Consider the following 19,142-nt stretch of genomic DNA (forward strand, 5'->3'; position numbering starts at 1 on the left):
GTTGTGCACGTGAAGAATGTCAAGTGCTGGGTAAAGAACTACTGATTTACCTTTACTTGAAAGGGAACTTGAGTTGTTTCCTACTATAAATTTCTGCTTACTTATGCATAAACAGTCGGGCTTAGTTTTAGTCATCATTCAGCTCTACAGCTCTAGCTTTTCCAGTCATTTGTGGAGATGGTGCTGCTCTTTTTTGTAGTGAGCACTGGGATTCAGGATCGTAAGTGTCAGTTTAAATATAGTTTTAAAGGTGGCAAATGGATGCATAAAAGAAATGCAGCCTGTGGCAATGTATCTTTAATGTGATGTGCTTGGCACTAAAATGAACTTGCTGTGCCCCAATAAGATGGAGATTTAACCAGCTCATTGAGCCTATTGCTCATTTGCTTATTAGATTATACGTGAACAACCATCTCCCTCAAACAGAATTCTTCTGGGCAAGTGGTACATGTGTATTTCCCCCAACAGTCAGGAGAGAAAGCAAAATAATTATCTACCTACTCCTGGTCAGAAGAGGGAACACCTGGACTCCATCCCAAAACCATTAAGAAGGTTTTCCAGTAGTCCTTCCCAAAAAGGAAAATCTATATTTTTCCTTACTTTATAGTAGACCAGATTCTTTTAATCTCAACAAGCATTTGTTTTTAAAAAACACATTCCAAGCTGAAGACATGATTTTTAATTGTCTACATGAGGCCATTTTTACATTACAAATTTTACATTTTATTAGAAAAACAGATTTTACTATGTCAGTCTCCCTAGATTTCACTATAATACAGTTTACACAATAAGTACTGTACCTAAATATGAAGGTCATTCTCCAAGTACAAGGGACATACTTAAGGAATCACTTCATGGAGAGTTTTGTTAAGTGAATAATAAACCAACAAAATACAATGCAGATTTATTCAAATTTTGACTTACATACCAACGTTTCCCCCCCTACAAGATCTTATGTGTCCGGAGGACAAACTGCCTACTGCATAGGCTTTAGTTATCTGTGAACTTAAACAGAATTAAAAGCTGAATTTACCAGATAAGATACTGCATAAGTGTTCGTACAATGCATTTTTTACAAGGCAGCCTTTAATTACCCATTTTTCCACAAGTAAAAAAAAAAAATAATTTCAGCCTGTCACCATCTAACTACTTTCTTGTTTTTGACAAGTTTGTCAATACATGCACCAAGATCCAACTTGGGAGTAAATAAAACCACATTTGCAAGTTATATATGCAGTTTGGCTTTCAGTTACACAGCTTGCTACAATAGTAATAAGTTACATAAAAATGCAAAAATTTGCAACACGAAGGGAGAGGTAATTACAGCTTAATTTCTTCACACTGAAACAGAGTACAAATAGCTTATTTCTCACTTAATGGACTTTGCATGAATACTTGTCAAAATTAGGTATGGAAACCAGAGGATACTAAGGGCTTACATACTTGAAATGTTGTAACTAAAACCTGTGCCTTTTGTACATTAAAGGATTAACGATGCTGAATGTTATTTTAGCTCCCAGGCACTGAATCAACAAACCAATATGTAGTAACTGATGCTGGACCCCTTGGTGTCAATGCAATCAAAACTACATTTTGCAACAATTTTCTAGGTTTTATGGAAAATTCCAAATGTTCAAGATTCCTCTGAACTAACAGAGGATGGCACTTATTGCTGAACGAAGCAGTTCTATTGAAATAACATTAGGAAGGCCAGAGGGATATGAGGGGCATTTTTGATAACTAGATTAACTAGAAATGTCTCTGAGTATTTTAAATAAATTATCTGAAACCAACCTGCTCTTTGGAACCACAAATTTGCTTTCTTCTAAATCTCAACATTATGGGGTTAGCTTCTGCCCTTATAAATTGTGAATTGTAAATATATATTTTATATTATTAAAAATGTAATCCATATATTTGAAGAAAAGAATCAGTAGCAGCCAGCTTCTATTCCTCAAATTCTTTAAGGACACTTCAAGTTCTGCTTTTTGCACTTAAAAAGTGGTCTTTTACAGTTGTACGTTTTTAATAAAGTCTGGTAAATGTCTATCAAATAACATTAGCTGAAGAACTGGATTCATTGATTTAACTTTTTTTAAAAAAGCACAATATGCTGAAGAGGATGAAATAGCAAGATGTGATATTAGGCAGCTTGCAGTTAGAGATTGTAAATGTAAACTAGAAGCATTTACCAATTAGAGTTACTGGTTTGTGGCAACAAGCAAATTATGGATAGTTTTATAGGAGTAAAAGTCAGTTTAAATCAGTATGTACAAAACCAACATCCTTAAATTTCAGGGAAAAAATGGGGCCCTTTCTGAAGTCGTGTGCCCCTTATAATGAGCTATAAAAGCTAGTATTAGGCACCATCACCACTCTCCATAAACAATTTAGTACTGCAAAAAGTTTGGTCTATTTCATAAAAATACCCATCATACTTCATTGCTGAGGTTTCTCAGCTTTAACTTAAACCCAGTAACCTTATCAAATACTTTCTATTCAAAAATTTGGAAAACAGAAACTGGCATGTTTTATCTGTATGATGTAAACACACTAATGGCAACTTTTTTTTATGAAAGGATCATTTTTACATTTCTTGTAAGCATTTTGTCATCTCCCCCACAGTCTCACTCTTTAACTGCAGTTATTAAGCACAAATTGTACTTAATACATTTTACCCATTAGAACAGTCCAAATTAAAAAAATTACACAAGCAATGGGAAATAGAAAAATATTCCTTTTAAATACCATAATTAAGAAGAAATAGCTCTTATCTAACAGTATTCAACAAAATTTGAACTCTAAGGTTTCCTTGAAGCTAATATAAATAAAACATTGAGTTCAATAATGAACAGTTTATACTATATACTTATGAAAAAGTAAAACCAATTAAAAACCATATAAAACAAAGTTTTCGTAATACAGCCTAAGAATTAAGACTTCGAATTTTACTTCCAGAGAAGGATCCTAAATACCACCTGGTTCAGAGAAGAATGTGAAACCTTCAGACTGTTAAAGAAAAAAATGGCCGCAATATTGTTTTGATTCATTCAAACCTATCAGATCATATCTGTAAACTGTATGGCTAATTTTCAGCAAAACTAGGTTTTCTACTGCAATTTAGTACTAAAATACATCTAAACCTCAACTGTTAAGATTGTCATCCCACCAGAAATCTTTTTTAAAAAAATAAGCAAGTACTTTTACAGCTGTCAGCAAAACAATTCTTTTGTTAAAAGATCTTTAATTCTCACCTTTTGTCTAAAACGAATACATTTTAGCCCAAGCTATTCCATTTGTGCAAGTTAAAGTACAGTACATTTTGGTCAAAGTGTAACAATGGACAGATAGTGAAGCTGTTAGTGATTCTACACAAAAAAGGTGAGGTCTTTGCCCAGAGATTGATTTTTCAGACTGCAGAGTGCATGTATACTATAAAGTGCTTGTTAGTAAATTGTATTGGCAGTAGTTAGTCTAGATGTTCATTTATTCTTAAAAGCTTCATTTGGTAATCTATCCTTCCCTCCCCATCTCCCACCCACAGGAACAAGGCACCTTCAGATTTAAGGGATGTACTATCCAACTGTGAAGGGTTAAGCTAGAAAAATGTGTTCATGGTGGTGTTAAGCTGCTGACTACTTTTCACCATACACTCTCATCCACTGAGCTTTCAGGTTCATGCATTATTGAAATCACATTTGGAAGAAGCTTTACTTTTTGTTTAGACAGACAAATCTCACTTACAGAGATTAAAAAAAAGTTTTATACCCCAAACCATAAAATCATACTATCCTAAGGCATACAAGGCCTGCTTGTTGAGTGCTTTACTGTGACTTGGTAATTCTGATGTGAAATTTTAAATATATTTTGTCGTTTACATAGGGCCAGAAGTCATACTGATGCACTTAAGACACCAGATTTTATTTAAAAGTAGCAGCACATATTGTTTGGTGTTATTAGACCTAGTCACTTGTATTTTGCTTTTATATATTTGTCTCTACCATCTGCTACTCAACCTTACAGTTAATATTACTGAAGCAGATAATATGACATCTTAAAGCACAACTCAGCTGTTTTCTTGGAAGCATTAATCCCCATTTTATATTAATTATGGCCTGATAGAAGGAATTAGCCATTATAGCACTGAAATGGCAAGTAATATTTTAAAAGTTACTTATGAAGAATTATTTCTAATGGTAAAATTTAAGTTTTGGACTAGATTAATTTAAGACTAATCTTTTTCTAAGGGGCTTCTTCTGAAAGCCAAGTTGCAAACAGAGCACATCATTATCATTAGTGAACTTCCATATAAAACTGTGTTCAAATAGACACCATTTATCAGTTTTCCACAAACTGTTTTACACTTAAATTACAAAAGCAAGTAATCCACTAACATCAGGTAACAGTCACAACAATGGTTATAAACTTGTACAAGACATAGATACTAAAAATTGCCTTTATACCACTGTAGACGTGAAGGATCTTTTATGAGCAGGAGATACTCAGACAATTCAGACCAAATGTGACTTGGCCTCTTGAAAGAGTCTCTCTCATCACATCAATTTTGATAACTGTTGGGATTAAATGAACACATCTTAATTATCGACGGAGGAACTCTACCACTATTCTTCTGTTCAAGTTCTGCTGTCCTAGCGTTTAATCACCACTTGCTCGTATGCTCCGGAACCTACCCTGAAAAAATATTGCAAAACAAACAAGTTTTCAGTTCTAATTTAAATGGAAGATACCAATTAATACTGAATATAGAACAATGGAATTTTTGCTTGTTTACAAATTCAGAGAAAACACAAAATGAAAAGTGTTTTCAGATGTCTATTTGAATGTGTAAAACTGTTATAGTACAACAGCAGAACATGCAGGTTAGAAAATGCCTTATGCCATTGATCAATAATTGTTTTCATTTATATATTATAATATATTTATATTTTCAGGCAAGTGCAACAGATGATAATTTACTATAGGGAAGTTAAATAATTTCCCTAGTACACAGTGGTTATGTATAGCCTGTAGTTTAAAACATTTAAGTCTCACACAGCCAGTAAAGTTGTATTATTTACCAGAGAAGAAATAAAAGCATCAGTTCCCTCAATCTGGTTACAAGGAGGCACCTGTAGTCAATTATTGGATGGTATCATGGATTAGTTTTTGACTATGTCTACACAGCCCCAGAGTGCAGACTATGGGGGTGCGAACTGCAGCATGAACCAAATTGTTGACCTCTAGTTATCCTGTGTGGATGCTGCTGGTATGAACTAAAAAGTAGCTAGTTCACATTAACATAGACCTCTTTCAAAACAGGACTATGTTAATGCAAATTAGGTACCTTTCAGTTCATGCCACCAGTGTCCAAACAGGGCAGTTAGAAGGCAGCATGCTAGTGTGCACTACAATTCACAGCTCTGAACTGCAGGATCAGGTAGCCCTTAGACACAGAATTAAGTCTCTTGCTGCCTTCCCCCTTTACAGAGCACACTGTCACAACCAGAAAGAGAAAGCATGATCTCTTATCTGCAATTGGTTTACCTCTTCAAAATTACTCTTCGGTAGCAGCATCCTACACTACTACAAAATGCTTACTTTGCCATTTTATAACACCTTAGGCAGATGAACTGCTATCTCTAAATCTAACATCAGTCTGTACCACTGCTACCTCTGTATCGAACATCAGGACTGTACCACACGTATTCAGGGATTGATTGTTGACGCTATATTTCACTGCAAGTCCCATTCTGTATTGCTCAAGTGCAGCCAAACCTGGAATACTGCATTCAGCTCTGAGTATAAATGCCAGAAATCAGGAGAGGTTTCAGAGTAACATCTGTGTTAGTCTGTAATCGCAAAAAGAAAAGGAGTACTTGTGGCACCTTAGAGACTAACCAATTTATTTGAGCATGAGCTTTCGTGAGCTACAGCTCACTTCATTGGATGCATACCGTGGAAACTGCAGCAGACTTTATATACACACAGAGATAAGCTATTACCAGCAGGACAGTGGGGTGGGAGGAGGTATTGTTTCATATTCTCTGTGTGTATATAAAGTCTGCTGCAGTTTCCACGGTATGCATCCAATGAAGTGAGCTGTAGCTCACGAAAGCTCATGCTCAAATAAATTGGTTAGTCTCTAAGGTGCCACAAGTACTCCTTTTCTTTTTGAGAAATCAGGAGAGGTTTCAGAGAACAACAATTATCTGGGAGGCTAGAAAGATTTAAGACATAAGAACATCTATATCTGTATAGTCTGCTTGAGAGATCAAAAATGAAAGAAGAGGGAAGGGTATGTCTCAGAGTTTGCAAATATTTGAAGGATGAAGAAAAAAAGATTAATTATATGGAAATAAGAGTAGCAGCTGTGGGATTAAATTGAAGGGAAAAAACAAATTGAATATCAGGAAAATATCAGAGAGTTTAGATACTAAAGAAATAGTCAAGACTGACAGGAAAAAGCTTCCTAAGAGCAATTAGCCTATGGAATCATTAGACCCAAAAGAAGTCTATAAGGCCAACATTTTCAAACCTGGATGCTTACAGCTAGGTTTCTGAATCCATATTCAGATACCCAGACTGAAACTCGAGTCACTTCCAAGATGCTGAGCAACCCCAACTCCCAAATGTTCAGTACCTCTGAAAGTTAGATCAGTTAAATATGGATTTAGGAACTTAACTTTAAGCATCCAGGTTTGAAAATTTTGCCTTGTATTATCCATATCATCAGAGTCATTGAAAAAATGGGACTGGCATGTAACATAGACAAAGTACTCATAAAAACCTAGTACAATATGCCTTTGCTAACTGGTACCTAACAAGTATTAATTGTTCAAACTACATACCTATTGGGTAGATGATGACTTCCAAAAGAAGTACTCCCCCCAGGGCCCACAAATAATCTCAGCCCTTCTTCTACAAAGGAAAGAAGTTAACGTGTTTAAATATGACACCTTCAATGTTGACAAACAAATATTCTCTAAAGAATCTTTCTAAAAAAAGATTTTAAATCCATGAACTTTGTAAATGACATTTAAAAATGTTTGCATCTGAAAACAACTGGGACCCAATCATAATAAGCTGTGCTTCAGGGAAGGCAGTTTTCTTGTAGGATTGCCTCTGCCCTTTGCTGCACAGACTTAGTTAAAGTGATGGGCCCCAGGGGCACAAAGCCCAGCAACCCTCCCTGCCTCTCAGGAGACAGCATCAGCCAGGAGTTTTCCTGGATTGGTCTATAAACACTCCCTACTCGCACTGGGAGTGGGAGCTAGGGGTGTGTTCATTAAATTAGTGCATTTGGGCCTCTACTGTACATCATCTTTTCAAGTTTTTACTTGTTTTCCCCATATATACCTTCTGCACTGGAGTCTAAACTGAAGTCTTGACTCTGCAATATTTTTTCAACGATATCATCTGCATCTACTCTAGTGGCATCAACCCGCTTCAATTGTGACTCTACAGAGTCTTGCTTCACTGGATGCCTGTCAGGATAAATACATGTAGAGATTCTAAAAACTAAAATTGTCAATACATTTAATTCAGAGAACTGTCACTATAAGAAGCCTTTCAAGTTATGTTAAGTGTACCTGCCAAGTTTTTCTGAAGATATCTCTTTAACAGGAGTATAAAAATTATCATCAGTTACTTTTGGTTCAGTCTCTTCACATGGCTCTAGAATACTTCCAATTCCTGTAGACGTACTTCCCACTGAAGTGTTTCTCCTATGGCAGAGATCAGAAAAACTGGATGATCTGGAGTGGCATGTGCTATAGCCTATTGGAAAATAGAGAAGAGAGCTACATTAGTTAAATTATTAATGGCCAGGGCTGTGCTTTTCCCCCCACTATTTGGTTTGTTTTTTCTCCGACGAGAGCCTACAAAGGTTTTAAGAAGCTACATACACTCTCACACTCTATCCAATTCACTTAGTATATTTTCCTTTGGCTTCTTTATCATTCTTTTCTCTGCCTTCTTGGATGGTATCTTCATCAGCTTGGACACATTCTGGGGTTTCTTTTCAGATTAAGAAAGAAGTGTATTAAGTAGAAATGCATTTTTCCATGTGGATGACTGTAGCTATTATCATCAGATCTTTTTCATATCTGACTGACTAATTTTGCCTTTCAGTGTTGGATTTTTTCAGGTCTTCCTTTACATTTTTTTCTTCTATTTCTTCACTTCCTGCATCTGGAGACATATATCCAGAGCAAACATGCTTTGGTAATTTTGTTCATGTAAAAGAAGGATGAAAATTGATAAAGTTCAAGTCTTTCCCTTTCAGTATTTTATGGCATTATCATGGATTGATTTTTGCCAGTTTGTGAATTTTGAAGACAAATAATTTCAGGTGCAGTATCTGATGTTGAAGAGCTGTTGGAAAAGGAACATAATGGACTTGCAAAAAAATAAAAAAGTTCCTGTTGGAGGTTTGTCTCCTCATTGTTCTGCTCCACCATTTCAGACAACTTAATTCAACTTACACATTTGATCTTGACTCAGAGTAATCTAGTTTTCAGCCTTTGGAATGAGCATGAATCCTTTCTATCTTGCTCATTTACCAACTCTTAGAAATGTTTTCATTTTACTTTAGAAGAAGGATTCCTAGTTTCTATTACTTGATTTTATTCAGTTGCTTCTTCCTTGTCACTTCTTTCAACATTAGGCAGGTGGAATCAGATAAAGTCCTACAATGATGGCTGGTAATCACTAGTCGTTCATTTGTGGTATGATCAGCAGCTTAAATGTCTACTACAGTTAGAAGTAGAATTTACCATTTAGCGAATTCAATACTTTGAAGAATGAGAAATAAGGTGAGCTAGCCAGCTTTCTGCAGAACCATGTTATTAGATACCCTTCCAGATATTACTAGAGTCTAAAAAACTCAAGGGCTTGATTTTATAACTACCCAATCCCCTCTTCAACTGATTGCATGCATTAGCCATGACCCTGCCTCCAATCACCAGTAACTCCACCCATTGCCTCCTAGGCTTTTAATTCTCATTTCCTAATAGACATAACAATCCTGGTGTTTTCATCATCATTTCCCTTTTTACTTTTTAAAACGCCTGAAGCTTTTAGTCACAAATTAGAAACAGGTTCTAACGTCAGTTATTTGTTTTCATATACACTATGTCCATGTAAACATTTCCAAGTGGCAGAGTTAAAAAAAACAAACCTCCCCCTTTTCCAAAAAAATAAGTCCCCCAAAAACCAGTAGGTGGGGTTTTTCTTGATTAAAAAACAAACCCACACAAAACCGTTGGTAGTTTGGTTTTAAAAGGGTTCACAATTCAAAAGCCCGAACTAGGTAGAATGTTTCTTTACACACACAAGCAGCCTATTTACATCAAAATGCTTTGTGAAGCTTCTGAACTACCAAAGCTAATAAAAATAACTCAAAGGAATTCAACATCAACTTCTACCTGACAATTTTGATTGCTGGCTTGCATAGCTTGATGTTCTGGAATGTCCACATGCACCAAGTTCATCTGGGAGTGACGCACTCTTTGCTGAGAGATCTACAATAAATGGCAATCAGAAAATATTGCTGAATCCACCACTCCGTTTTTGGCCTACAGCCATTATCAGACTGAGATGTCAGATCTCACAAGATAAGCAGAATGGGACTTGATACCAGTTAGATAAGAAACCTCTAAGGAAAATCCAGATGCTTCAAGAAATGTCAGCATTCAAGTACATGATACTCTCCTGGACTATAAATAATTACTGATTCAAAGGAGAGAGTATCAGAGGGTACACAATTGGACAGCTTTTGGTTGAAATACATTAATGAACACAGGCAGCTGGGCGTTGAGTTAAGAGCCCATGGCACTTTCCCCAGAAAAGCAGTGTTAACCCAGATGTGCTGGCCACTTTTCAGTCAGATACTTTTATAAAATTCTCTGTAGTTTCAGTTGACAGAATACCATTTCCTGTCCTAATCTCTGTCTAATATTGATGTGCATATTGTGTGATATAGTAAAATATATTGAGGCTCACCCTAGAGTTGCAGAATTTTAATAGTAAGTGAACTGATTTCTATCAGCTTTCAGTATGACAAATGCTAAGTGATTCTTAAACTTGTACCATTCAAAATCTTATTCAATATCTATCCATAATGCACCAAATCACAAAAGAGTTTAGCTAATATTAAGGGCCAATATACCCATGAAAGCACGATCATTCATAAATTAAAGATTAAGGGCCAGATTCTGCTCTTAAGTACACTGGTATAAATCCAGAGTAATGGCACTGAGATTTGCTTAAGTAACGGCAAATACGCTCATAAAATATTTTGAATTTTAAAAAGGGACATAAGCAATTGATCCGATTTCCTTTTCTTTCCCACTTCCAATAGAAATACTGCTCCATTACACCAGTGTAAACCCAGCATATCAAATGAATTACTCTGCATGTACATAATGGTACCAAGAGCAATATTGCTCAACAAACAGAGCAGAAAGGGGATTTTGGATAAAATATCCATGTCTGTTTAAGATTCAGAATATTTCATGAAATGTATTTGCTGCTGCTTAGGTCTCAAACAATAGTAAAACCAATAGCATTATTTTATACCTGATACACCCAGATGTACCACTTTCAAGTTCTCTCCACCTTTCCTGTCTTCATGTAAAGATTCTGATTCTCCAGCAACTGCAATGGACATTCCTGTGGAAGGAGGCCTGTAAGCAAATGCACAGAGATCAGGGTTTGCTTTACCTGTGCTTCTGTCTTTTTGGAAGCATCATCATGATTTGGGGGTGGGGAATCATAGGTTCAATTTGCATTGGACTTCACTGGCACTTAATAAGACTGTAGTATCAATAAATTTAGGAACACACTCCCCTAGTTCCCTTTGTCCAAAACTGTTCAAATTCAGGGTTCTTTGCAAAGTTCATCCATTTACTCAGCCTTCTGGGGAGGACTGAAACTTCTGGAGGATCCATGGAAAGATGCAGATACATCTTGTTGAGAGTTGACTGTTGGTTGTTATTTTTTTAATTGGAAGGGGAGGTGTTTGGTTTGGATTTAGTTTTTAATTAAAGTACTCTGAGCCCAGGATAGGCATTTTGAGTGTATAAAAATGTTTCTATCCTTGGCAGAACACACAGGTTCAGTAAGAATAACCAAGTGCCCAGTGTCCCCTTTCCATAACCTTTTACATTACTAGAATGTAAATTTGTTTGCAGGGATATAAAGCCAGACACTTGACTCCAATTCTGACTTAAAATATACATGTATAAGACATTATTAATTTGTTTTACTTAAAGAGAGCCAATGTGGAATGAGTGACATTTAATACCACAGCACTAAGCTTATGATTACATGATAGCAGGCTAGTCAAACAATAGCAGAGTTGAGTTGTTTGGTGCATTTCCAGTTGGAAATGCTTTTCATGGCCTGCAACAGCAATAATAATTTAACAACTGCCTCAATGACCTCACCCACGTACATGGGGTCTATGGACAATGACAATGGGTAGCAGGCGTATTTCCTATTAAAATCTTAATCCTTCCCTAGGATTTTTTTTAGGTCAAATGCATACCTAAGCAATAGGTTTGGTTACACACACCCTCTCCCTCACAAGTAATAGTGATAAAGATACGTACAACCAGAAACAGTTCAAAATATAAAAATTTCATAACTGAGCTACCCCATACCAAATATTCAACCAACTATACTCAGGGAGATAGAGTTTATTGAACACAAACTGGTTTCACTACAGATGGGTATCTACCACAAAATCATGGAGTTGGAGAGCCTCTGTGCAGTTGAAGAGGAGGAGGAAAGTCTCAGGGAAGGAGATAATCAAGCAGGAGCAGAAGGAAACTATCCCATAGTTGGGAACCTCTTTTCAGATGTCATGCTATCCTCTCACACTGAGGATACCCCTCTGGGGGAGGGTATCCAAGTTATTAGGAAGAGATAGGTAATAGTAAAAGTGATTATTAGCAATACAGATAGTAGGGTTTGTGATGACTGGGAGAAGCACATGATGAGCTGCCTGATGGGTGTGAAGGTTGTGGACCTCTCGAGGCATCTAGATAAGCTTACATGCAGTGCTAGGGAGGAGCCAGTGGTGGTGGTGGTACAGATAGGCAAAAATGACAAAGATAGGAGAGAGATCGTGGAGGCCAAATTTAGGCTGGTAGGTAAAAGATTAAAGTCCAGGACCCCCATGGTAGCATTCTCTGAAATGCTTCCAGTTCCACACCCAGAGCCAGCCAGATAGGCAGTAGCTGATTTTCATTTGATTAGAAAATTTGAAAAAAGTTTAAATTTTCTAAGGAAATAGCCAGCTAACCAAAACAAAACTAAAAACAAAACCCCACAATCAGCTACAATATTTGCCGGGTTTGATTTGAAAGTTTAGTATTCCAGGAAAGAATTAGATCATCAGTTTGGAAGAGAAGATCAAGACTGAATAATTTTGTCAAGCCATCGTGAAGTAAAATACAAGCTTTAACACATAACCGAGAGATTCTTTTTGCTTTTATTACAAGCCCCTAACATCAATTATACAACAGAAATTGACTTTATAGTAGTCCTATAACAGGGCTTTAAAGAGCCTGATCATTAATTTTTTTCTGGAGATAACGTTATCCATAAATCCCAGATACACTTTTTATGGCAAAAAACAGAAAACTCAATTTAAATGTTGATTTCAACTTTATATGTACTAGTGTACAGAGAAAAGGAATACATTATTTTATTAGCAAACAGGCTAGAATTTAGTAGCCTGTTGGGAATCACTGCTCTGAGTAATATCAGGTTAATGCAATTAGTGCCAGTAACATATGTAGACATGTGCCAAAAGTAAATATAGGAGTGTGCAATAAACAGAGGTAAAACAAACTCTGCCCTGCTAAACAAACTAAGATAATACATTTTCATCTCCTGTCCACTATGTAGTCGGTGAAATCCTCATCCTTCCACTCTGGCCCATTTATACCAGGTTAAAAAAGGGGCCCGAGCAGTGTACAGTGACTCTATTAGCCCTGGATCTGACCGGGGAGAACTCCCGCACTGTAGGAGCCAAGGAAGATTGCAGGCAGGGCATCCTCTGAGGACACCCTCACAAGCCTTAGTGTAGGGGATATGGCCACAGCATGTAACTCTGCAAAGATTCTGGTTGCCATAACTTAAACAGTCCTTTCTACTGTCTACATTACATCAGAGTCTGCTTTGAACCTTGGAGCAACCCAGAATCTGGAGGGTGCAAATGGTAGCCTTAAAGCCACATCAGCTCCACACCTCATATTAGGCTGAGAATACTGTGCTGCATCTTTTAGAATCCAGTCCAGAATATCTCCCAGTATATTTTATTTTAATATTTAAATTTTTATTAGTTCATTTTATATTCTGCACAACAAATAAACTAGGGCTGTCAAGTGACTAAAAAAAAATTAATTAATTGTGTAATTAATCGCAGAGTTAAACAATAATAAAATACCATTTATTTAAATCTTTTTGGTTGTTTTCTACATTTTTAAATATATTGATTTCAGTTACGACACAGAATAAAAAGTGTACAATGTTCACTTTATATATTTTTTATTACAAATATTTGCACTGTAAAAAACAAAATGAAATAGTTTATTTCAATTCACCTAATAATCTCTTTATCATAGGTTTCAGAGTAACAGCCGTGTTAGTCTGTATTCGCAAAAAGAAAAGGAGTACTTGTGGCACCTTAGAGACCAACCAATTTATTTGAGCATAAGCTTTCGTGAGCTACAGCTCACTTCATCGGATGCATACTGTGGAAAGTGTAGAAGATCTTTTATACACACAAAGCATGAAAAAATACCTCCCCCCACCCCACTCTCCTGCTGGTAATAGCTTATCTAAAGTGATCACTTCTCCTTACAATGTGTATGATAATCAAGTTGGGCCAGCAGGAAAGTGGGTTTTTGTGTGTATGGGGGGGGTGGGAGGGGGGTGAGAAAACCTGGATTTGTGCTGGAAATGGCCCAACTTGATTATCATACACATACACGAAAGCTTATGCTCAAATAGACTGGTTGGTCTCTAAGTTGCCACAAGTACTCCTTTCCTCTTTATCATAAAAGTTGAACTTACAAATGTAGAATTATGTACAAAAAATAACTGCATTCAAAAATAAAACAATGTAAAACTTTAGAACCTACAAGTCCACTCAGTCCTACTTCAGCCAATCGCTCAGACAAACAAGTCTGGTTACAATTTGCAGGAGATAATGCTGTCCACGCATCTTATTTACAATGTCACCTGAAAGTGAGAACAGGTATTTGCATGGCACTGTTGTATCTGGCATCGCAAGATATTTACGTTCCAGGTGCGCTAAAGATTCATATGTCCCTTCATGCTTAAGCCACCATTCCAGAAGACATACGTCCATGCTGATGACTGGTTCTGCTCGATAACAATCCAAAAACAGAGCAAACCAACGCATGTTCATTTTCATCATCTGAGTCAGATGCAGAAGGTTGATTTTCTTTTTTGGTGGTTCGGGTTCTGTAGTTTCTGCATCGGAGTGTTGCTCTTTTAAGACATCTGAAAGCATGCTCCACACCTCGTTCCTCTCAGATTTTGGAAGGCACTTCAGATTCTTAAACCTTGGGTCAAATGCTGTATCTATCCTAAGAAATCTCAGATTGATACCTTCTTTGTGTTTTGTGAGATCTGCTGTGAAAGTGTTCTTAAAACGAACATGTGCTGGGTCATCATCCGAGACTGCTATGACATGAAATATATGGCAGAATGTGGGTGAAACAGAACAGGAGACATATAATTCTCCCCCAAGGAGTTCAGTCACAAATTTAATTAACGCATTATCAGCATGGAAGCACGTCCTCTGGAATGGTGGCTGAAGCATGAAGGGGCACATGAATGTTTAGCATATCGGGCACGTAAATACCTTGCAACACCGGCTACAAAAGTGCCATGCGAACGCCTGTTCTCACTTTCAGGTGACATTGTAAATAAGAAGCAGTCAGCAGTATATGTCCTGTAAATGTAAACAAACTTGTTTGTCTTAGCAATTGTCTGAACAAGAAGTAGGACCAAGTGGATTTCTAGGCGTTAAAATTTTACATTGTTACACAACTGCACTCAAAAACAAACAAAAAAATCTACATTTGTAAGTTACACTTTCATGATAAAGAGATTGCACTACAGTACTTGTATGAGGTGAATTGAAAAATACTATTTCTTTTGTTTATCTTTTATCATTTTTATAGTGCAAATATTTGTAATAAAAATAATATAAAGTGAGCACTGTGCACTTTGTATTCTGTATTGTAATAGAAATCAATATATTTGAAAATGTAGAAGAATATCCAAAAATATTTAATAAGTTTCAATTGGTATTCTATTGTTTAACAGAGCGATTAATTTTTTTAATCACAGTTAATTTTTTTTAGTTAATTGCGTGAGTTAACTGCGATTAATCGACAAACCCTACTTTATTCACAAGGGGACTGAACTTTGATCCAGATTAAGGCTCAGAAAGTAGGAAAATAAGATTAGAAATCTTCAAGGAGAAGACATCTGAGATACACTGACAAAATAAGAAGGAAGACAGCAATTTTTTCAGATTACTATTATTCTCCTCTTTGTTCTAGACTAGTTTTTAATCTTTGAGTGTCACCTAAGGTTTTTCTATCTTGTCCCATTGGATATTGTTTGAAAGAACTAAAAGAATAGTAGCCAACAATATAAATGGAAGAATTCTATACAATATTTTGAGTTGGTGCTCAGCACAATATACTGTTAATAAAAACATATCATGTAACAGAATCACACCCCATCCTTAACTAGTTTAGTTAGACTGTCTGTCTTTCTCTTCCCCCTTTAAGTGCCCATTATTCTGGATTTATAGCTTGGTATGTAAACAGTGGTTGAGCCTAAAACTGGCAATCTAAGATTTCAGTTCAGAGAGGAGGGGATTTATAAATCATCCTAACATCTAGTTCACCTATTTTGAAGTTACAAATGTGTACATGACATCCAAAAGTCTTACCAGTTCAAATACTGTCTTTTTTTTTTAAATGAAGGCAAGTGTATAATTTTGTATTGAAAAGAATACTAAAGAATATTAAAAGAAAGCAGCAGACCATTATGGGAGGGAAGGAAAGATACTTCTTTATATGAACTTCGAAGGATTAGTTTTTCTCCCGCCTATCCCTAAACAGCAGCTCTTTATTTTGGACAATTGCTAAACTGGCTCAAGGGTCATGATTTTAAACATGTAAATCTTTTTGATTTGCAGTTGCTTTTACTTTTTGACAACAAAATATTTTGAGAGATGTACATGTAATCAAACATTAACTTCCCAAAACCATGTTCAAATTTAAACAAAGTCATATCTAGAACCTTGCATTTACAGGATGTAATTTCATTTGAACTGCAGCCTGGATTCAACAAAAACCTCAGTACAAATAAAGTTCAAATTACTTGAATGGTTTAAACATAAGCCTGATAGGTCTGGTTGAATAAGACAAAAGTGTTTAATAGCTAAGGCTGTGAATCATTCATGGAGGTCATGGAAGTCAGGGCTTCCATGACTTCCTGTATAATCAGTGAATTTTGCAGTTGTAGTGCAGCTGACCTCAGGACCACCCCAGCAGCAGGGGAAGCCCCGGGGCCAGCTGCACCAGCCATTGCTCTGGCAGCCCCAGGCACCTTGTCCCTGGTGCTGCCCCAGGCTGCTCCCCTCCCGGACCAGCAGCAGGGGCACTGGGCTGCCCCTCTGTCCCACCCAGCAGAAGCATTGCCCCGGGCTGCCCTGCCCCCAGCAGCAGTCTTCAGGAACGTCCCCTTTCCAGCAGGTAAGATTTAGTCACATGTATTTTTAGTAAAAGTCATGGACAGGTCATGGAGCTGTGACATTTTGTTTATTGCCTGTGACCTGTCCATGACTTTTACTAAAAATACCCGTGACTAAAATGTAGCCTAATTAATAGCTTTTAAGTGCAATTAGAAAATCTTGCCACAAATTTCAAAAAGCCATTTGGAACGAGAATTGAAGATAGCTTGTCATTTTGAAGAGACTGTAAGTGCTTTGTACATCTTTACAAGCCAAAAAAGTAGCATTAGGTTTTGTGCTGTTCTGGTAATATGGTATGTCTTACAATGATGCATCTAATATTTAAAAGCTTTTCCATTTAATGTTAATGAAAGTGGTCTCAAAAAAGCACATTTTAAAAATAAAAAACTAACCTCCAGAGTCCTACAAATATGATTTATGTTGGTAACGCTGCATAGTATCTCCATTCCTACTGACCAGGTTATCTAAATTGTGTTTAGCAAACTGTGGCTTTGCTGGAAACAGGAATTTTCCCAATTGCACTTTTACAGTTAGGCCACCTGCCAAGCTTGTATGACTCAGAATAAAAAGGAAAGGAGGCAAAATTTATCTTACTCATAACTACATTTTTCCCTAAGGTGCAGCACATGATTTTCTGCTATGTGGTTAGCTGCAGAAGTAAACACACAGTGAAGTAGAGCTATTATATTCCCTTAGCTACAAATCAAATACGAGGCCACAGAATCCTTGTAACAAAGCAGTGTATTTTCCTCACTACCACCTCCCTTCCCAAAGCATGCATGCCATTTTTTGCTATCTTACACAATGTCCTTGGTAACAAATCTTTCTTATACGAAATCAGACCACACAAACTTTTGAATTTTAAAGAAATCATTTATAAACCAATAAGGTTTAGTTACTGAAAGATGTAGTAATACGTTTTCTAAACGCAGGCATCAATGGAGTTCCTCTCCACCAAGCAAGTTTACATAGGCTTTATGCAGGGAACAGTATTTGCCTCAAGTGTTTTTCTGAATTTCTATACCGTTACACCTTTAAAATTTGATACAATATTCAAGTAGAGAATAATAAAGTATTTCAAGGTAATGAAAAAACTGCCTCTCAACTACCAGTATTTATATTCTATTAGTCAATATTCATCTTCCATTTAAATTTTTCATGTTTCTTTAATATTGTCACTTTGAAGATAAGGATTTGTGCATGCACAACTTTAAACAAGAGTTGAGCCACTAAATTACAATTGAAATTCAAGACTGCATAGCGTTCATAAACTTACGTTTTAAAACATGGGTCTCCGGACATTAGCTGCATGCTGATCAATACCTACAAATCAGGAAAAATAAGACACATGAGCAAAACAAAGAAAACACTGTAAGTCAGCAAAGGAATTGGTCTGTGATGTTATATGGTGTGTCAATAAGTAATACTACCAAATTTGCATTTAAATTGAAAATGTGTGTGTGTGTCACACACACACACACACACACAATGGCCACATGGTTCTGTAAAGAAAACTAATTGTGTCCAAAATAATACTGGTACAGAAGAGAGTTAAACCACTATAAATCTTACATGACAGTTTTTTAAACAAAGCAAAAGCTACAAACTAGTGTTTGAAATCAATTACATTATCTCATTTCTACCTTAGGATTCTATAAAAGGACACTAGACAATACAATAAAAATAAGTATCAACAGTAGGGGGTTCAAGAAAGAGAAGGACTGTAGGAGATCTCATCTGTCCCCCTAGATCAGCAATGTGGATGTACAAGGAATTCCATTTGTACATACACCAGCAGCAGGCACTTTACTTCACCGAATCATCATTTATCAAGAGTTGCTTATTAAATTGTCAAAAGTGGTTGTGCTACCCTCATTGGGAAAGTCACAAGTGAAGGCAACTACAAAGGCAAATGATGACATCAAACATCCATGAACACGGCGAGTCAGGACTCATTTGACCAAAAAGTGAGCACCATGTTTTCATGAATGTTTTCTGGACTAAAGAAACATGTTTTGGAGAAGCCTACGACTGTCTCAAACAAGCAAAAACTGAAGACCTAAACTGTATAGTTACCTGTGTGACTGATCAATCCCAGTGCCCCAACATCACAATTTAATCAAATTACACAAAGCTGTCCCAAATTCTACTGATCCAAATGGATTAGAACAGAAAAGGATGGTGGTTCTAGATCACTCTCAGGGGTTCAAGATTTCAAATATTTCCACAAATTCTTTGGCACTGGTTAGAGAGTGAGTAGAATCCATCACAATCCATGACTGAATGTTAAAGCTGGCTCATTCTTTACAGAATTAGGCAAGCCAACTAA

The 19,142-nt window shown here is 36.5% G+C and overlaps 1 protein-coding gene across 3 annotated transcripts in view; it reads right to left on the minus strand.

Annotated features, from left to right (window-relative positions):
- Nucleotides 1-664: 664 nt before the first annotated feature.
- The window catches only part of EEIG2 (EEIG family member 2), a 40,238-nt gene continuing 21,760 nt past the window's right edge, over nucleotides 665-19,142 (minus strand). For 2 of the 3 annotated variants that reach the window (XM_048859925.2, XM_048859927.2), the window contains 7 exons: nucleotides 18,090-18,136; nucleotides 10,579-10,685; nucleotides 9,426-9,521; nucleotides 7,590-7,776; nucleotides 7,357-7,511; nucleotides 6,849-6,918; nucleotides 665-4,692 (listed from right to left, as the gene is read on the minus strand). In XM_048859925.2, the coding sequence (XP_048715882.2) occupies nucleotides 4,650-4,692; nucleotides 6,849-6,918; nucleotides 7,357-7,511; nucleotides 7,590-7,776; nucleotides 9,426-9,521; nucleotides 10,579-10,685; nucleotides 18,090-18,136 (705 nt within the window). In that variant the 3' untranslated portion in view covers nucleotides 665-4,649. The remainder of the gene's footprint in view (nucleotides 4,693-6,848; nucleotides 6,919-7,356; nucleotides 7,512-7,589; nucleotides 7,777-9,425; nucleotides 9,522-10,578; nucleotides 10,686-18,089; nucleotides 18,137-19,142) is intronic. The other variant, XM_048859926.2, reaches the window with a different exon arrangement.

This window comes from Caretta caretta, chromosome 8 (genome assembly GCF_965140235.1).
Source record: "Caretta caretta isolate rCarCar2 chromosome 8, rCarCar1.hap1, whole genome shotgun sequence".
Lineage (NCBI taxonomy): Eukaryota > Metazoa > Chordata > Testudines > Cheloniidae > Caretta > Caretta caretta.